The 20683-nt window shown below is 53.7% G+C and overlaps 1 protein-coding gene across 2 annotated transcripts; it reads right to left on the bottom strand.

Annotated features, from left to right (window-relative positions):
• Positions 1 to 912: 912 nt before the first annotated feature.
• Positions 913 to 20359, bottom strand: CCNT2 (cyclin T2). 2 transcript variants are annotated; one of them, XM_066575139.1, is made up of 10 exons: positions 20165 to 20359; positions 13904 to 13985; positions 13208 to 13336; positions 12197 to 12257; positions 11077 to 11139; positions 10911 to 10956; positions 5402 to 5565; positions 3879 to 3949; positions 2446 to 3562; positions 913 to 2353 (listed from the first exon to the last, which is right to left on the bottom strand). In XM_066575139.1, exons 1-10 carry the CDS (start codon positions 20320 to 20322, stop codon positions 2286 to 2288), a joined length of 1959 nt encoding a protein of 652 aa, XP_066431236.1. In that variant the 5' UTR covers positions 20323 to 20359; the 3' UTR covers positions 913 to 2285. The 2 variants fall into 2 exon arrangements, with proteins under 2 accessions (XP_066431236.1, XP_066431235.1); XM_066575138.1 differs by having other exon boundaries at positions 913 to 3562.
• Between the last annotated feature and the right edge of the window lie 324 nt (positions 20360 to 20683).

The following is a 20683-nucleotide window of genomic DNA, read 5'->3' as shown; positions in this document are numbered from 1 at the left end:
AAATATTTGGTCACATATGACTGTCATTCTAGACGCGAGGTGCGGTCTACTGCAACGTGCCTGCTCTTTAACAGTAAAATCGCAGGTCTAACAGCGACATTCTAGCAAGTCCCAGACGGGTCGCACAAACTACTACAAGGCTGCTGTGTGGCCAAAGTCTTATAACAAGTGCAGGGATTTAGCTACAGTTGAAAGTCTCGTGTGCGCAGGATGTGTGAAACGGGGAGGTGGAAGTAATACCGCCACTCACTGGCATCCGGAAGTGGTCAAACTTTAGGCTGGGTCTGCACAGGCGAGTGCGATATCTGTCCATCAAACTCAGACTGATGTTGCACTCTTACATCTGGGATTTCTAAACAAGTGTAATGCATTTTTTGCAAGAAGTTCACATTGTGGTGCATGCGATATTCATGCGTGTGAAAAGCCACTTGGTGTTTAATAGGGAAAAATAAAAACCGCAGTGCACTTGCATAAAACTTGTGAGTTTCATGAGTGTGATGTGATTTTTTAACTCCCCATAGCAAATACTGGTACCCATTGGAAACCATGTGTTAATGCATCGCACGAGCTATGTGCGCTGTGCAAGCACACACAACTCATGCGATTTTCTCGCCCATGTAAATAAGCCCTTACCTGGGGAATGTATGATATTGTCCAACCTCAGGGACGCGACATGTAAAAGCGGCCAGAACCTCCAGCCCCCCCAGCATTCTCCACATACTAATATACCCTTTACTGTCAGCAGCAAGTACAAATACAGGAGGCGGCTCCTGTGAAGACGCTGAGAATGATCCGGATGGAAGCGGCACGCACCATGTACAAACGCCAGATCCTCGAGCTGCTCCGACACCAGAAAAGACCGATCAGTGATGAAGATAAGCAGGAATAAAGAGAACATCGGCGCGGGCGCACTCCGTGTGAAGATTGCATTTATTCGGAAAGGAAGAAAAATAATTGGCATATAGACATGTACATTCGGACACAAGAGCAACAGTGATCCCCGTAACTAGAAGATAGCCTCTGGTGTCGGAGAACAGCAAGACACTAACCCGACCCTTCACTACTCAGAAGGTTTTAGGGGGTTCCCCACTATTTTATGACATGAACCTACAATTACCATTACGGAGCGGCTTTCTGTCTAGATTACTGCATCAGCCGATGAACACTTAATGCACTTCACAGCAAAAGATTATGTAAACTTGGTTTTTAAATTGTATTTATTTTTTTCGCATTTCCTTCGTAAACCCTGAGGACCAAACGTGGCGAGCGGCAGGCGGTCACCAGACGGAGGCACCACACTCCCCCCTCTATTGCCATTGTGGTGACTGTTCGGGTCTTTGATTGCCTCACGGTCTTACGATAAAATGTCCTCTTTTAGTGGTTTTCAGCCGATCCCCATTAAGGCCTTACAGTTTCACCGTTCTAGTGCGACAAAGACCAGCAAACTAGGTGCAGACCGCTGCGGCACAGAAAGGATTGTTAGGAGAACGTCGACAAAGCCATCGCTTTCTTTTGTTTAGTAGGTCGATGGTCTTTGACAAAGAGATAAAATAAAGTTAATCTGTATATTGTTATTCTTACAAGCAGCGCCAAACCTGAGTATCGTATGGTTATATCTAAACATACAAAAACGTATGTACATTTTCTTCTCCACCGTCATGTAAACAGTTGTCTGTAGAAGCCTTTTCCATCCCTTTATCTAGGAGACATGCATATCATACATACAGCTTAAATATACAAAAAAAAAAAAAAGAAAAGGGGCAAAAAAAAAAAAAAATTAGAAGATTTGCACTCGTCCAGGAAACGTACACAAAGCGCCTCCGGCTGCAACAAGGCGGATCAGACGGGGCTTGGAGCAAACATCCATCCGTCTGTTCATAGAATGCTAAGAAACACTGAGATTTTGCACCTTTCATGCGATTACAGTATTTTTCATAACACTATCGTATGTGGAGATCGACATTTCACTAAATCTCTTTTTTCAGAGCGAGGGATAAAAGCAGCACTTATAAATGTATTGAAAGTGTGGCGACGGGCGTCACCGAGTTAGAGAAGACGTCTCTCCATACTAACTGATTCTGGTTTTAAATTAAAAAAAGAAAATATATTATATATATTTATATATATATATGTACACACACGCACGCACGCACTGGAGGGTGGGGCATAAAATGAGGAGCACTAATCACATGTTCATTCCTTGGGCACTTAACAGCGAATCGAGCATGTCAAAAGTATCTTTGTAGTCCATATGCTGGCTGTTGGCACCGTACTCGTGACTGGCATCAGGGCCGTTGCTCTCCACTGGCTTCTTGTCCAGTTTCACGAGGGTGCTGAGATGCCCGTAGCCCACCTGGTATGTGACAGGGGGAGGAGGGAGTAAGGGATGGTTAAGAACAGTGTTGTGAGAGGATACATACTGCTTAACAGAGGAAGAACTAGTACCTGAACTTTTGGAACTTTTGCTCATTTTGGAGTGGTGGTTGTAAGAGGCGTCATTGGAATGTGGCCTCTTCCTTGAAGAGCTGGAGCTCGAAGTACCACCATCGTTGGGCACCCCAACGGGACTCCGTAAAACAGTAGTAGGCAGTCCGTCCATACAAAGCTTATTGCTGCTCACACTGTTGTAGTGCGAATGTGAGTGCTTGTGGCTGCTGTGGTGTCTGTTGGAAGAATTGTGCTTGTCCTTGTGTTCTTTGCTCATGTGCGGACTCGAGTGCTTACTCTTTCCGCTGCCCTCGTCGGATGAGCTGTGTCTGTCCGCAGAAGAAACCTTAATTTTCATTTTCAAGTCCTCTTTGCTGGAGGCTCTCTCCGTCGGGGGGATGGGTATCCGCAGCTTCAGGGAGCCGCTTTTATCTTTCTTCTCAGAAGAATGTTTCTCCATCTTTTCAGTACTGGCAAGTGGAATCTTCATCTTGATCGGGGAGGTCACCGAGCCGCCGGACGCTTGGCTGTGTTTTTTATGCTGCTCCGCCGCATGGACTGTTGGCATCTGATCTCGAACATCTAAATCAACAGTTTCAAGTTTACGTTTTTCCCGATACTTGTCCAAAGACATTTTATGAGACATGGTTACTGAAGGAGCATAAATCTGTCCGTGGTGTTTGCCGCTCGATGACTTGTGCGCATGCTCGGCCCTAACCGAATGCTCAGACGCCTTCTCGGAGCGATGATGTAGGCCGGGGTGAAGCTGAACCGCAGTCATATTGAACGGAGCAGGCGGGAGGGAGCTCTCCTGTTTCTGGCCATACACTTGGTCTGACCTGGGTTGGTCTGGATGTTGAGGCCATTCATGATGAGATGCCATTGTATAAGAAGTACCAGGCATTGCCAGTATGGCCAGCTCCTCCGCGCTATGGGCTGCCGGAATAGGCATGCTTCCTGAGTTCAGCGCTACCGATGCAGGAAATGCAGATGTCGATGCTTTCGGAAAACTGGTACTTGCAGCGATACCGGCTACAGGGTCCACCAAAAGAGAGTTCGGGGCCAGTGAAGAATTAAGCAGCGCGCTGTCCAGCTGACCATCAGACTTGGGTTTTCTTGCAGCCGCCTGAGAGGCCTAAATTACAAAAAAAAAAAGAACAAGACAGCCTGTTGAATATAAAGAAGTGGTGGCAGGAAACAAACGTGCTGGACTGTGTAACTATGTGTTTACAGTTAGAGGTAAGTCACCGGCTCCTGCCCCGCCGGGTGCCCATTACTACAAGGTAATCGGTCCTGGACTCCACCATTTACAGTCCGTGCATCATGCCTGTTCCTTCTCCATAGGATAGAATTTGCTATGGGTGTGAATGCAGGAAGCTCAGGATGAGCAAATACAAGAGGAGCATGTGTAACTCTAAGCCCCACAGTGCAGCGTTATTTAACAGCTTTACCCTCCAGTTTCGAATCTTCTTCAACCGACTTGGCGTCTTCTCGAGAATTTGCAGAAATTCATGTGTCAGTTCTGAAAAGAGCAAACACTTGTATGAAAGGCGAAACCAAAGCGCTGAAGTAACCTGACAACTCTCCTGACCTGCCGCCCGTCCTCGGAAAGATTTCTATTCCCCATAGAACAATTTTGGAGCATTGGGCTGTTCCCTCTGTTATCCCTCCTGGAAATGTGTGAATAAACTGACAGCTGGGTATCACCATACTACCTGGTAATCTGGGGATCCAAGAATGACTGGACATGGCTATGTAGGGACAAGAACAATGGTAACACACAGTTGTCAAATTATACAGACATTTGCAGGAGGAATAACAGAGGAGCAGCACAATGCAGAGGTCTAAGAAATTATGCTTAAGATTAAGAGAAATTCAAGTATTTACTAAAACATCAGGAGAGCGGAGAGCTACTGCTCCAAGGGGAAGTAAACTTTCAGAAAACCTTTGACACTTTTGATAGATGAGGTCCCGCCCCCGAGACCAAAACAAAAGAGTTCAAGTGCTCATCTGAGTGGGCTCTATTCAAAAAGGTGTACAGGCTCAACAGAATGTTTATGTAGTCCATAAAGCGCTGACGGGGCGCAGTGCTCAGCTGATTGCTACTGGCGGAGCACCTACATCACCGACCAAAACTTACAACATAGCAGAAGTTTTCTGAAACTTTAGTTACACTTTAAAGGGAGCCCTCAGCAGATTGTAGCCAAGTAAACCAACAGTCTCTCTATTTTGCCATCACTGTGGATAAAAGCATGCGTCCGTAATAGTGGGCCGATGTGCAGACTGGACCATCCCATGTCCATCCCTCTCGCCTCCTCGGACGTAGTAGGAGTCATCCAGACACCGCGACAAAGTCTCACGCCGGCACCGCGAGGTCAGCTATTGGCACAAGCGCAGGTAAGCTCCTCGATTTTGCCCAGAAACGGGACAGTTTAGCTGACCTCACGCTGCCGCAGTGTGTGGATGATGCCTACGGGGTCATCCACGTCAGAGCAGGCGAGCCTGTACGCCCCCATCGGACCACTCTGCATCATTTACATGCAGTGCGGGAAACTTTCAAACTGCTGATATGCAGGAAAACTTTTATTCACAGGGATTGCAAGATAAGTATGAGAAGATGGACTCTTCATTACTGTTGCGCTGCTGTTGGTTCCCTTTAAGAGCATCGTGTGTTAAAGGGGCCTTCAGACAGAACGACTATCCCTCACAAAACGTTTGGTATAAATGTCCGCCAACGGTCACTTTTCGTTCATCGTCTATTTTAAGCATAAAAATCGTCACTTACTATTTGGTTCAAACCGCAGTTGTTCAGTCGCTCACCTATACGGTGCGTGCGAAAGACTGAAGGATTCTCGTTTGAATGAGCCAATGATGTAACCAGAGCGAGCGTCACTGGCGCATTCAAACAATCCTCGGCTAAAAGGACCTCAAGAAAGCGGCGACAACAAGCCTGCACATATCGGTAACGTCTTACCATCCAGTAGTTCCAGTGTCACCGTCTGGTCCACGTATTCCCACCAGTGCTTGCCGCCTGTAGACACGGGGATCTCCCAGTTGGACCACTTGCAGGCCAGGTGGATGCAGACACACGCGATCACCGTGGGCTTGTACTGAAGGCAGAACGTTGTGAGGTGGAGACTGAAAATACACAAAGGGGAAAGGAAGAGAGAAAGTATTAGTGAGGGCGCCCCGCACAACCAGATGCACAGAGTAATAGAGGAAATCTCATTTAAAGGGACACGATCATAACTGAAGGGAGTACAGAAGCGTTCTGGGTCTTCTCTTGTGCCGACAGCCCCCCGGTAACACCGATGGTCCCCAGTTAGCGAGCCACGTTACACTGAGGTCATCTGTATGTTTCTGGATGTGACAATCTCATAAAAGCTAGTGAGAAAGCAGCGCGGCAGGTAACTTCTGTCCTTGGCGCCACGCGAGCGCCCTCGGCAGCCCGCCCTCGGCAGCCCGCGCCCGCCACGCGAGCGCCCTCGGCAGCTCCTTCTCTCGGCTTGAGCAATGACTTTTACACCGCTTCAATGGTCGCTGCAGTCTTTGGTTCCCCCGATAAGTGACGTCATTGTGAACCTGGATTTTCACGCCCGACGGGATGGAGTTTATGTGTTTATTCGCATGAATGATTGTTCTCTTCCAGTGATGTCTGCCCTGCCTCCCTTTGGGCGATTTCTGGTAAAGTCTCCCAATAGTACCACATCCTTATAACATAGTAAAGCCTGCACCCCCCTTGGCGTCCTGCGATGCGATTTTTTGCCATTGCAACTATTGGAAGCGATTGCTTGCTACATGAAAAATCCCCCAAACATAAATGCAGAGAAGCAAAAGCACACGGCGCTCGCATCTCAAGTCGCAAGGTTAAAAGTGCGACGCCTTACAGCGAGGTACACCAAGCGCGTTGTGGCCTCAGCGCCGGTCAGCCTTACTTTATCACACTTCCGAGCTCATTTTTTAAAATTTCGTACGATCTCTTTAAATAGCAGCAGGTGCAACCAGGAAGTGTAGCCAAGGGCCCCGCTGCCCGTCCGCAGACTAGAATGTGTTCAGTAACCTCTGCTAGCCGGACTCCCAGTTACACGCACGGGCTGCAGCCGACGGACCAGCAGCAATCAACTGATCAGTAGCAGAACTAGGTGCTTTAACCCCTTAATGACGCGCCCCCCTTTTTTCCCATTTTCGTTTCTTCCTTTATAACTCCTTCATATATCCGTCGCCGGGTGGTTTTTTGCGGGACAAGTTGTATGTTTCAGTGATGCCATTTAATGTACTGAAAAACGTTAAAAAAATTGTGGCATAAAATGAAAAACCCCCAGACATTCCGCCATCTCTCGGTGCGTCTTGTTTCTAAGGCGCACAAACTGCAACAAAAATGACCTCCTGACTTTACTCTCTGGGTCGGTGCGATTCCTACGATCCCAAACTTGGAGCGGTTTTTTACTATACTATTTTTTTTTCAAAGACATTTAGTTTTTTCCCAATTATTTTCTGCCGCCACCTTCTGCGCGCGATAACTTTTTAATTTTTTTGTCGGCGGAGCGAGGGCTCATTTTTTGCGGGACGTTCTGTAGTTTCCATTAGTACCAATTCAGAATACGTTTGACTTTTTGATCGCTTTTTATTGTGTTTTTTTCTGGCAGACAGGGTGACTGAAAAAGTGCATTTCTGGCGGGTTTTTTTTTCGGACGACGTTCAGTGTGGGGTAAATAATGCACTACTTTACTAGATCGGACTTTTACGGACGCGGTGATACCAAATATGTATTTTTATTTTATGATTTAGACTTTTTAATTATAGATATGGCAAAAGGGGGGGGGGGATTTAAACTTTTATTACTTATTTGTTTTACAATTAATAAAACTTTATTTTTTTACTTTTCTTTTAAGCCCCCCTGGGGGACTACAACCAGCGATGCTTTGATCGCTCCTGCAGTATGACGTAATGCTATAGCATTACGTCATACTGCATTCTGACAGGTAGCCTATCAAGCCACCCCACGGGGCAGCCCTGGGACCTTTAAGCCATGACACCTGCACGGCTCTCCCGATCTCACATCTTTCGGGGGATTTAAATGCTGCTGTTAGAATTGACAGCGGCATTTAAAGGGTTAATAGCCGTGATTGGCCGTACTGCCGATTGCAGCTATTGCCCGCGGGTGTCAGCTGTAATCAACAGCTGACGTCCGCGCTGTATGAAGAGAGGTCGCCCCACAACCTCTCTTCATACGTACCCCGACGCTCCAGGGTACGTCCTGGAATGAGAAGGGGTTAAAGAGACCATCGCCATCTTTGTGCGCCCCTCCTGCGTCTGCTGTGTGCATCAGTGCAGGGGTTTGGGAGAAACTTACATTTTATTACAGAAAGTAGTCCTTCATAATCACGAGCTGCATCCAGCCCCGCCCACTGGCTGTCTGCTTATTACTGAGCAGAGATCACTGCCATTCATTGGCTGCAGGGCAGGGTGGGTGTGGCTGCAGCTCATGAATATTCAGGACTAGTTCTGGGACTGGCTGCTACTGATATAATACACGTTTCTCCCCAACTCCTGCACAGATCACTGCAGTCAGTGTGACCGGCACTACCTTATGGAAACATAGTCTTTGTGCAGCAATATTTCCAACCAGAAATCAGGCAGATGCTGATGATACCGATGATTGCCGGGCAAGAGTGAAGACCCAAAAGCTCCATCCATCCCCGATGATAGAGTCCCCTTAAAATACAAAGCAAAGTATATGAAATGTGCAACACAAGAGTCAACAACAGGTCTGAAGCAGCAAGGCGTCAGCATCCCCTACTCATCGGGATTACAGTGGGAGGTAAGCGGCTCGTGGGAAGCCCCAAGGCACTGCGAGATGCCCACAGACCCCATTACTGTAAGCGGCTCTATTAACATGAGGAGTTTCTTCGGGCAGTGATGTGAAAAAAAACAAACTATTAATTTGGTCCTATTTTTTGGCAAAAAAAACACCCAATGGCACCGCCCTCGCCGGAGTAAATGTGGCTTAATAGTCCTATCATCCATTAACCCTTTGCAATCCAATTTTGGAGTCAGGGTTTCCTAGGGGGGTTTTCTCTTTCTGCCATTATACAATGGCGCCATCTGCTGGCTAGAGCCAGTACTGTGGTATGGGACATGCTGGAGAGGCCCCCGACAACAGAGCGGCCAGTAATATACAGTAAGAATACCCTGCCGGACGTCCTCCAACATCGAAAGCTGTTCAGCCTTCAATCAGAATGTCTTTAGACATCAGATAGTGGATTGGAAAGGGTTAAAGTGCAAGGTCACAGCCGGCAGATGAGTAGGATCGCTTGGCGCCCGGCGGAAGCATTTTTGCAAACCCCATTCAGGTGAACAAAACAGTCACAGGAATTGCTGCGATAAATCTGTCGCATGTGAACACATTCTAAAACAATGTGACAAGTGGCGCAGGCGGACGATGGCGGGCGGGACCGTCGCTGAGGCAACAACTGCGCACGTGGCAGAGTCTGCAGGGAACCTGCATACTTGTTCTGGGTTGAGGCAGCAGAGCAAATAACCCAATTAAAGAGGTAGTCCGGCCAGAAGAACATCAGCTATTCAACGGACAAGTGCCAGATCGCTGGTATCACCACCGGTCACCCTGAGCCACAAGTCCAGGGCTAGGAGGAGCACTCCCATTACTCCTACTGTCTGAGCGGCAGGGTGCATGCTCCACGGTCTGTGCCTCCTGGCAGTGGTACTGGGGCCAGCAGAGTCCAGGGCTAGGAGGAGCACTCCCATTACTCCTACTGTCTGAGCGGCAGGGTGCATGCTCCACGGTCTGTGCCTCCTGGTACTGGGGCCACAAGTCCAGGGCTAGGAGGAGCACTCCCATTACTCCTGCTGTCTGAGCGGCAGGGTGTATGCTCCACGGTCTGTGCCTCCTGGCACTGGGGCCACAAGTCCAGGGCTAGGAGGCACACTCCCATTACTCCTACTGTCTGAGCGGCAGGGTGCATGCTCCACGGTCTGTGCCTCCTGGCACTGAGGCCACAAGTCCAGGGCTAGGAGGAGCACTCCCATTACTCCTACTGTCTGAGCGGCAGGGTGCATGCTCCACGGTCTGTGCCTCCTGGCACTGAGGCCACAAGTCCAGGGCTAGGAGGAGCACTCCCATTACTCCTACTGTCTGAGCGGCAGGGTGCATGCTCCACGGTCTGTGCCTCCTGGCACTGAGGCCACAAGTCCAGGGCTAGGAGGCACACTCCCATTACTCCTACTGTCTCTGAGCGGCAGGGTGCATGCTCCACGGTCTGTGCCTCCTGGTACTGAGGCCACAAGTCCAGGGCTAGGAGGCACACTCCCATTACTCCTACTGTCTGAGCGGCAGGGTGCATGCTCCACGGTCTGCGCCTCCTGGCAGTGGTACTGGGGCCAGCAGCGTCCAGGGCTAGGAGGCACACTCCCATTACTCCTACTGTCTCTGAGCAGCAGGGTGTATGCTCCACGGTCTGTGCCTCCTGGTACTGGGGCCAGCAGAGTCCAGGGTGAGACCCCAACAATCTAGCATTACCTATTTAGTGAACAGGTGACAACTGCTTTTGACCAAATTACCCCTTTAAGTGACCAAAGTGAATCCAAATGCATTAGATCGCACTTTCTGTAATTGACGTGTCGAGCAAATTCACCTGTAATCGAAAATCACAAAGCAGAAATAGCACATTAAACCATTTCAAACCAACTAAACCAAATGCTGGTCAACATATTTCAGGAGACCCCCGGAGAACAGAGAGCAGATGGAAGCGAAGCTTCACAAGGGGAACCTTTAAAATAAACATCATTTGGGGCAAAACCAATTCGCCCCCCCCCCCCCCCCCCCACGCTGCTGCAGGATGGGCACTGGCATGGCATCAATAAGCTCCAGCGGGAGACGACTGCCCGCTGTGAGCTCAGAGCAAGATGGCGACACCATCCAGGGGAAGACCAATCTGTCACTGCTGAAAACTAAAAATGGCAGCAGATTAACAAGTCGCCAACCTCCTGGGAAAACAAAGAAGAGTTGTGATTAATAGCGCAGAGCGTGGGCCCAGCCGCTCGTGGCCGCACCGCGTGGAGGAGGACCAGCCGATCTCCAGTTCCATCTTTGACGTATAGTTGGTTTGAAAAGAATGGCAATGCACGTTTATCAGATGACAGAGTTAGCTTATTACACGGATGTAGAAGGTGAAGGAGCTTCATACTTACCGAGGCGCTCTGGGGGTAAAGTTTAGTTCTTTAGATGCTACTCGGGGCTACCAGTTTAGTAAATGCACTCAGAATCAAGAAACTCATCAGAAAGCAACACTACATTTTCTTCTTGTGCAATCCTCCCCTGTGTGTCAAAGGCCCAAAGACCGTAGGGGGCGCCAGAGGCCGGGCCATGGAGGCGGCCCACAACCCCCATGCACACAGGAAGGGGACCCTGCAGTAAAGAAAGGTATAGCGTGCTGTGACAGTGCAACAAAGGTTCGGATAACCACCTGTTGGTAGCCATGAAATAGGAGGTCTGGGCCAAATCCTTGCTTGCTGCAAAAGAAGACAAAAACAGAAGTTACACATCAGAAAGAAGGCGATGGCGCTGGTACAGGCGCACTAGAGGCGGCTGCCAAAAACTGCCCCCCAGATAACCCAGTACTGACTACAAACCTCGGACTAATTGGGTGCATTTAACGACATCTGTGTGGGGATGCTCGATAGTGATCTCGAAGCCTGTGGAACAAAGACAAGAGCGACTTTAGAAAAACGTGGCCGGAGTCCATGCCATTAGTCGCCACACATTTCCATCACTTCTATGCAGTTAGGGACCCCACAGCCATCACTCCGGACAGACACTGCCCGTTGGGTCAGGGGATATTTGGACAGCTTTCTAAAGTTTCTCCTTTATCTAGCGGGCTGTCCTGTTGAAGCGGACAACACTCCGCCTGGTTCTGTCATCCCCCCACCTTCTGTGTGTACAGATCAGACAGCGACGCATCCGAGTCATCAGTGTGGGCAGATCACACAGGCATATATCAATGTACACAGAGCATGCACTGCAAACCTGGCAGGGGTGAGGGGGATCACCAGGGGGAAGAGAGAAACAGCAATCAGTCCGGAAGTGTGCCAATACACAAGTACTAATGAAGGCAGCAGCATCCTCACAGCAATAATCACTAGGAGAGACCCCCGCACACCCATCAGGGGTCTAAAAAGGAATGAAAACTGCAGTATGAAAATCCCTTTTTTCATGCCCAGTTTGTCCATAGCCTGTAAAGGGGTGGTCCCACTTCTAGCCGTTTTTCTGCAGGAAGCAGACAGCGCTGTACATTGCGCAGTCGTCCAGGTTGATACCACAGGATGAGACTCATTCACTTCAATAAGACTCTGCCTGCAGTACCAACTTGGGCCACTACACAATGTTCGGCACTGTCTGCTTCCTGCAGTAAAACAGCTAAGACTGCTAGCAATATTCCGCCGTGGGGAAGGAGTGTGGAGCACAAGGTCTCTGCTATCTGCCTATATTAATGATAGGCTCACTGCGGAGAATCGCGGCATCTCTCTGATTCTCCGCCCGTTAGCAGTAGGCAGCGCTTTCCATAGTCCCTATGAAAAGTGCGTCATGCGAGCGCCACATGTGATATATTGCCGCAGGTCTCGCAATGACACCTCGCCGGTGGACGGCCAGCCTAAAGGGGGGACAACCGCTTTTCATCCAATATAAAGAACTTGGGGGTCTCTGAAATTTCATCCATGAATCAATACAATGGGGTGAGGGGGTGATAGATACCTAAGGTCTGCAGCAGAACAGTTTCAAGTATTACCAGCTCTTGCGCTTGTTGCAGGTAAGCCTAGAAAAAACAAGAAAAAATGCAATAACAGAGAAGAGCAAAGAACGAAGACGACCTCGTATATACAGTGAGTGAGCGCAACAACTAAAGGATGGGGCATGCTGAAATCCAACTGCCTGATCCTTATCTGCCGTCGGAGGCCCCCCCCACACACACACCGGAGGGGTCAAGAGGGCCACCCCCCCCCCCCCCCAGAGGGGTCAGGAGGGCCACCCCCCCCCCCACACACACACCCACCAGTGGGGTCAGGAGGGCCCCCCCCCCACACACACACCCACCAGTGGGGTCAGGAGGGCCCCCCCCCCACACACACACACACACACCGGAGGGGTCAGGAGGGCCACCCCCCCACACACACACACACACCGGAGGGGTCAGGAAGCCCCCCCCCCCCCCCCACACACACACACCGGAGGGGTCAGGAGGGCCACACACACACACCCCGGAGGGGTCAGGGGGGACACCCCCCCCCACACACACACACACCTGGAGGGGTCAGGAGGGACAACCCCCCCACACACACACACCGGAGGGGTCAGGAGGGACAACCCCCCCCACACACACACCCGAGGGGTCAGGAGGGACAACCCCCCCACACACACACACCCGAGGGGTCAGGAGGGACAACCCCCCCACACACACACCGGAGTGGTCAGGAGGGACAACCCCCCCCCCCCACACACACCGGAGGGGTCAGGAGGGACAACCCCCCCGCCCCCCACACACACACACCGGAGGGGTCGGGAGGGCCACCCCCCACACACACACACACACACCGGAGGGGTCAGGAGGGCCACCCCCCCACACACACACACACAACGGAGGGCCACCTCCCCTACACACACACACTGGAGGGGTCAGGAGGGCCCCACATACACACACACACACACACACACACACACACCGGAGGGTAGGTCAGCAGGTATCTAACATAAAGGAGGTTCACTTACATCGCTTTTTGTGTCCAGCTGTGGATCGATTGGATTAAGACAAGCATGACAGACTTTAATGACGTGTTCAAGTTTACGAGGCTGTTCCTCCACCTTAGCAGCCAGGAACAATGCAGTAGGAGACATTATCTGCGGAGAAGAACAAGAGCCATCACTACATGCGGGGGTCCCACCGCTGGGCCCCTCACCGCTCACTGCCATGCCCTTCATTTCAACAGGACCACTGTGGCAAGAACAATGTGCCGGCTGTACCCTGCGGGTCGCTGCCATTACGATGACATTTATCAACTATATACTATAAACTAAGTGAGGAGACTCAAATGGCCATGCCCGCTCCTCTGGGTAATATGCAAATAAGGGAGATGGAATAAATCCTCCACAGTGCCACCTATTGAAAGGCAGCATTCCTTCGAGTCAAAGTGGGACTTTTTATACAAGTCTTGTTACAATGACTGGGAATCAAAAGCAATGCCAGACTCCTACTGTACACTGATGATGGGCAATAACCCGGAAACAGCTGTATGTACATGGGGTCTGGCATTGCTTTTGATTCCCAGTCATTGTAACAAGACTTGTATAAAAAGTCCCACTTTGACTCGAAGGAATGCTGCCTTTCAATAGGTGGCGCTGTGGAGGATTTATTCCATCTCCCTTATATGATCACATTTACAGCTTTCCCTGCTCTTCAGTACTTACATTTCTGTGGTATTTGGTAAAAGAATGATGCATATAGAAGCGGTGCATGTAAACAATGGCGGTGTTGATGGTCAGCTGCGAGCTGCACAGGCTGCTTAAGGAAAGGAACCGCTGGTATGAAGACAGGAGGTGAAGAACAAAGGAAACGCCCCTCCTAGAGCAAGCACACCCTCCAGCCTCCTAGAGCAAGCGCACCTTCCCTTCCTAGAGCGAGCACACACCCTCCCCCTACCTAGAGCGAGCACACCCCCCCACCCTAAAGCAAGCGCACCCTCCACCCCCCCAGAGCGCGCACCCCCCCAAGAGCCAGTACACACTTTCCCACACCCAAGAGCAAGCACCCCCACCCAATAGCAAGTACACACTTCACCCCCCCAAAGAGCGAGCGCACCCCAGAAACGCGAGTACACCCTCCCCCATCTAGCGTGAGAACCCCCCCCCCCCCAAGAGCGAGTAAACACTTTCCCACCCCCAAGAGCAAGCAACCCCACCCAATAGCGAGTACACACTCCCATGAGCAAGTGCGCCCCCCAAGAGCGAGCAAACCCCCCAAGAGCGAGTACACGCTCCCCCCCCCCAAGAGCGAGCACACGCTCCCCCCCCCCAAGAGCGAGCACACGCTCCCCCCCCCCAAGAGCGAGCACACGCTCCCCCCCCCAAGAGCGAGCACACGCTCCCCCCCCCCAAGAGCGAGCACACGCTCCCCCCCCCAAGAGCGAGCACACGCTCCCCCCCCCAAGAGCGAGCACACGCTCTCCCCCCCCCAAGAGCGAGCACACGCTCCCCCCCCCAAGAGCGAGCACACGCTCCCCCCCCCCAAGAGCGAGCACACGCTCCCCCCCCCCAAGAGCGAGCACACGCTCCCCCCCCCCCAAGAGCGAGCACACGCTCCCCCCCCCAAGAGCGAGCACACGCTCCCCCCCCCAAGAGCGAGCACACGCTCCCCCCACCCCCAAGAGCGAGCACACGCTCCCCCCCCCAAGAGCGAGCACACGCTCCCCCCCCCAAGAGCGAGCACACGCTCCCCCCCCCAAGAGCGAGCACACGCTCCCCCCCCCCAAGAGCGAGCACACGCTCCCCCCCCCAAGAGCGAGCACACGCTCCCCCCCCAAGAGCGAGCACACGCTCCCCCCCCAAGAGCGAGCACACGCTCCCCCCCCAAGAGCGAGCACACGCTCCCCCCCCAAGAGCGAGCACACGCTCTCCCCCCCCAAGAGCGAGCACACGCTCCCCCCCCAAGAGCGAGCACACGCTCCCCCCCCAAGAGCGAGCACACGCTCCCCCCCCAAGAGCGAGCACACGCTCCCCCCCCAAGAGCGAGCACACGCTCCCCCCCCAAGAGCGAGCACACGCTCCCCCCCCAAGAGCGAGCACACGCTCCCCCCCCAAGAGCGAGCACACGCTCCCCCCCCAAGAGCGAGCACACGCTCCCCCCCCAAGAGCGAGCACACGCTCCCCCCCCAAGAGCGAGCACACGCTCCCCCCCCAAGAGCGAGCACACGCTCCCCCCCCCAAGAGCGAGCACACGCTCCCCCCCCCCAAGAGCGAGCACACGCTCCCCCCCCCAAGAGCGAGCACACGCTCCCCCCCCCCAAGAGCGAGTACACGCTCCCCCCCCCCAAGAGCGAGTACACGCTCCCCCCCCCAAGAGCGAGTACACGCTCCCCCCCCCAAGAGCGAGTACACGCTCCCCCCCAAGAGCGAGTACACGCTCCCCCCCAAGAGCGAGTACACGCTCCCCCCCAAGAGCGAGTACACGCTCCCCCCCCAAGAGCGAGTACACGCTCCCCCCCCCCCAAGAGCGAGTACACGCTCCCCCCCCCAAGAGCGAGTACACGCTCCCCCCCCCAAGAGCGAGTACACCCCCCCCCCCCAAGAGCGAGTACACACTCCCCCCCCCCAAGATCGAGTACACACTCCCCCCCCCAAGATCGAGTACACACTTTCCCACCCCCGCCAAGAACGAGCACCCCTGCGTGAGAGTACACACTTTCCCACCCCCAAGGGCAAGCAACTCCCACTCCAACCCACCCCCAGGAGTGAGTACACAGCTCCCCTCAAGAGCGAGCACCCCCCAACAGGCAGTACACCTCCCCAGAGCAGGCACCAGAGCTGGTGGTCCTTCAGTTGTTCTATATAAGAGCGCCAGGTGCGCCCCCCGCACATATTACCTGGGGAAGTACACGGCTTAGAATACGCATGCAGAAAAGAGCGCAGCAAAAGAGCCCTATTGTTCTCCATGCGTCCAGAAATACGCAATTACACTGTTATGTGCGCCATTTGTACACACTTGTGGCGGGGTCACTGGCATCCCCAGGATTGCCTTCTAGTGGCGAGTCGGAATAGTTGGGGGTCTCACTGTGACTGAAGGGACTAGTTCCCCCATAGGGGAGCAGGCAGCTCACAGCGGGGACCCCTCATTTCCAGGTGAGATTCTCAAAGATGGGACCCAAACGAGTGAAAGGGAATGATAACCGCCCAAACGACTGGAGACCTGCGCACGTCTCGTGATGCAGGCATAGCACCCCTGCTGGGTGCGCTGGGGTATCGTCCGGCATAACACGCGCTCCTTTAGGGCATAAGCAAATGAGAAGGACTAAGAGCGAACGGGCGGGCGATCACTGCTGCAGCCCAGAAGCCCCGGAGCCGTCCCCAGGAATATACTCGGACCCCCGTCCACACGCTGCAGGGACGGCACAGGGGAACGGGCTGCACAGACGCCTTTAACCCCTTAAGGACAACGATTTGGAGGCGGATTCTCATCTCCATTTTTCAAAAGCCCATGACTTCTTTATTTTTCCGTCGGCGCGGCCGTATGAGGGCTTGTTTTTTTGCGTGGCGAGCTGTAGTTTTTTATTGGTGCCATTTTTGGGTACATAACGCTTTTTTGATTACTTTTATTGCGTTTTTAGGGAGGCAAAAACACTAAAAATGAGCATTTTGCCTCTCGTTTTTTTAAACGCTTTTTTGCGTGCATCTAATTGTGCCTGTTGTTACGGACGCGACAATACCAAATATGTGGGCTTTTTAATTTCTTTTGCTAATATGAGAAAAAGCACAAAAAAAGGGGGGTTTTTTTACACTTTTTTGTTGATTTTTATTATCTTTTTTTACACTATTTGTGTCCCTGAGGGACTTGCAGCACAGCACTGATGATCGCTGTCACAAGGCATTGCAGGGCTACTGCCCTGCCATGCCTTATCGCTTATACAGCGATCATAGGCTCTGGCAATACAGGACACCGGTATCTGGCATCCTGTTGCCATGGCAACCAGCCGGGCTCTCTGTGATTATATCGCGAGAGCCCCGGCAACTTCATAGAGGGAGCGCGCTCCCTCTGTGAATCCTTCCCATGCCGCGATCTACATAGATTGCGGCAGGGAAGGGGTTAACAGCAGGGGGCACATCTCCAATGCACCCCCGCTGTTGCAGCGGGAGGTCGGCTATGACAGACGGCTTCCCGCTGCGGGATAGCGCGAGATCTCTTATGATCTCGCGCTATCCCCAGGACGTTAAACTTACGAGTGGGTAGGCGTTAACTGACAATTGTCATCAGCATGGCGGATAAGTAATACGTCCGATGTGCCCGCTGATACAAGAGGGGTTAACAGACAGAAGTTTACTGCTACATTAACCCCTTAATGACCGGCCTGTCCTGCAGCTGCAGGATGTGTATAGAGGGAGATCGTGCGGCAATCCTCCGCCATACAATACAGAAAAACAGAAATAACAGGAAAAAGATCAAAAGGTTTTACTAATTTGTAATAAAACTTAAAAAACCCTTTTGCCATATTTTATAATAGAAATCTAAATATAAAAAATACACGTTTAGTTTCGCCGCGTCCATAAAAAGCCTCATCTATGAAAGTAGCGCAGTATTTGCCGCGTCCGGTGAACGCTGCCAGAAAAATAAACTACGAACACCAGGAATGTGTTTTTTTGGTCTGTCTCAAAAACAATAAAAAGCGATAAAAAAGTGGCATGTATTCCAAAATGGTGCCAACCGCAAACTACAGGCGGGCACAAAGACCGCGCCGCGCACAACTGTGGACGGAGAATAAAAGGGGATTGGGCGCACAAGATGGCGGCACTAAATTAATTTTTTTTAAATTAACACCTTTGAAAAAAAAATACAAGTAGTGCAGCAAAAAACCTCCATAAACTACAAGTTTGGTAGCGCAGAATAAAGCTAGCAGGTCGTGTTTGTTGCCGTAGAAACCAGACGCCGGAAGACCGCAGAATTTCTTTTGTTTTCCCATTTCTCTACACTTTTCATTAAATAATACCATTCAAAAAACAGCAGCGACGGGCAAACGAGTGGGAAACCATGCGGGGCCACAGAAGGGGGCTGAACTGCAATACAACGAAGGGCCCGCGGACCAGAGAGGCGCCAGAGCTGACAGAAAGCAAAAACACATTCCTAACCTCATACAAAAAGCCAAAGCCGCCAACATGTGCGCAGCCCGAGGAACCACTAGGGGGCGACCCCCGCTAAACATCCATTACACGAGGCTTCAGGGGGCGCTGCAGACCCGAGTCCCGAGTCAGCACCTAGACGGAATCCCAGACCGCCCCGCCGCCATTAATAAAGCGAAGACCAAAGCCGCACGCTCCGTTCGCCGTCTCAGGGCTGACTCTTTAGCGCGGTTTCACGTATGGCCCGCCCGCTGTGTGATGCTCCGAGAGCCGCTGCCAGCTGGGGACGTCACAATCTGCGCCGCACCTTCATACGGACGCGGTTTGCATGACAATAACTTGTGGCTTTAAAAAAAACTGAAATAGCATGCGCTCCTCCCACGTGCTCCGCGATACACCCCGAAGCATCGCACCCGCAGCGTAGAGAGCGCATCAGTGCCAGCCTCACAGATCCGCCATAATGCATCCCCCGGCACAGATTACACAACGCCGAGAACCGCCATAACCCCCGAAATACAGACGCAGTCATACACATTTACCACTCACAGAACGCCTGATGGCAGCGCCGCCAAGACTCATGGGAACACCCCCACAAATACTGCAGACCGCCGTCCACAACCCCCTCGGCCCGGCCCCACCGACCGAACCCCCCGGTCCCAACCAACCAGCCCCCCTCGGCCGAACTCCCCCGACCCCTCTCGGCCGAACCCCCCCGATCCCGACCGACCCCTCTCGGCCGAACCCCCCCGATCCCGACCGACCCCTCTCGGCCGAACCCCCCCCGATCCCGACCGACCCCTCTCGGCCGAACCCCCCCCCCATCGCCCGACCGACCCCCCCCCATCGCCCCCCCTCGGCCGAACCCCCCCCATCGCCCACCGACCGACCCTCTCGGCTAAACCCCCCCAATCGCCCACCCTCGGCTGAACCCCCCCGGTCCCCACCGACCAACCCCCTCCATTCCCCCTCGGCCAAACCCCCCGATCCCCACCGACCGACCCCCTCGGCCAAACCCCCCCGATCGCCCACCCTCGGCTGAACCCCCCGTCCCACCGACCGGCCCCCTCCGCAAATCCCCGACCACCCCCCCTCGGCCGAACCCCCCCCGGTCCCACCGACCGGCCCCCCTCGGCCGAACCCCCCGATCCCCACCGACCGACCCCCTCCGTTCCCCACCGACCCCCTCGGCCAAACCCCCCTGATCGCCCCCCCTCAGCCGAACCCCCCGATCCCCACCGACCGGCCCCCCTCGGCCGAACCCCCCGATCCCCACCGACCGACCCCCTCCGTTCCCCACCGACCCCCTCGGCTGAACCCCCCGTCCCACCGACCGGCCCCCTCCGCAAACCCCCGACCACCCCCCCTCGGCCGAACCCCCCCGGTCCCACCGACCGGCCCCCCTCGGCCGAACCCCCGACCACGCCCCCCTCGGCCCTCGGCCGAACCCCCCGATCCCCACCGACCGACCCCCTCCGTTCCCCACCGACCCCCTCGGCCAAACCCCCCTGATCGCCCCCCCTCAGCCGAACCCCCCGATCCCCACCGACCGGCCCCCCTCGGCCGAACCCCCCGATCCCCACCGACCCCCTCGGCCGACCCCCTCCGTTCCCCACCGACCCCCTCGGCCAAACCCCCCTGATCGCCCCCCCTCGGCCCCACCGACCGGCCCCCCTCGGCGCTCAGACGGGATTTTCCTCTAAATCCGTGCATTATAAACATTCTGATGACCTTCCGTAAATTCCTCTAACCGTCATACCCTCCAGGATCCCGGAAGCCCCGAGCGCCGCCGCATGGCGGGGGCTTCCCGGCCGGCACTAGGCCGCAGCCTGCTGACAGGAAGGATACACGTTGAGTCGCTGCCCCATGTCCTGGATGAGATTGGCGGCCTGCTGCCGGTACGAGAGCTCCTTGTCGGCCTCCACTCCGCAGCGCCGCGACGGGCTGCTCTCCAGCTGCTCCCGGGTGAAGAACCAGCGAGAACCCGGCGCTCGGCAGTCCGCCATCACCGTCTGCCGCCGAGCCCCAGTGCGTCACAATCACCGGAACTGACGTGCCTGCGCCGGAAGCGCTTCCCCTCACGTGACGCGACGTCCTCTACGTGAGGGACCGCGGCGCACAGAAACCCCTAGCAACAGGGACCACGCCCAGTAGGCGGTGCCATGGCCTCTGGCGTACATAAGCAACACTTCCGGAGGCGATCTTTCCTGCCGCTATCCTCCAGCCTGTGGAGATGGCGGCTGGTCGGCCGGCGGTCACGGGGTGCTGGGCAGTCAGCTGGTCGGCTGGCGGTTAAGAGGTTGTTGGCCGCCCGGTAGTTAGCAGGCAGTCAAAAGGTGGTTGGCCGGCGATCAGGGGGTTGCTGGG

Source organism: Eleutherodactylus coqui, chromosome 8, assembly GCF_035609145.1.
Source record: "Eleutherodactylus coqui strain aEleCoq1 chromosome 8, aEleCoq1.hap1, whole genome shotgun sequence".
NCBI lineage: Eukaryota > Metazoa > Chordata > Amphibia > Anura > Eleutherodactylidae > Eleutherodactylus > Eleutherodactylus coqui.
Note: the sequence above shows the minus strand (reverse complement) of the source record. Positions and strands in the feature narration are given on the sequence as shown.

Bases quoted from the DNA above. Each gene is read 5' to 3' on its own strand.
- CCNT2 (XM_066575138.1), bottom strand. From the start codon at position 20,322: ATGGCGGACTGCCGAGCGCCGGGTTCTCGCTGGTTCTTCACCCGGGAG. The intron at 13,986-20,164 runs GTATCCTTCCTG...CAGCCTGTGCAG, and splicing joins ATGGGGCAGCGACTCAACGT to CTCGCAGCTGACCATCAACA. The intron at 12,258-13,207 runs GTAAGTGAACCT...TGTTTTTTCTAG, and splicing joins AGCTGGACACAAAAAGCGAT to GCTTACCTGCAACAAGCGCA.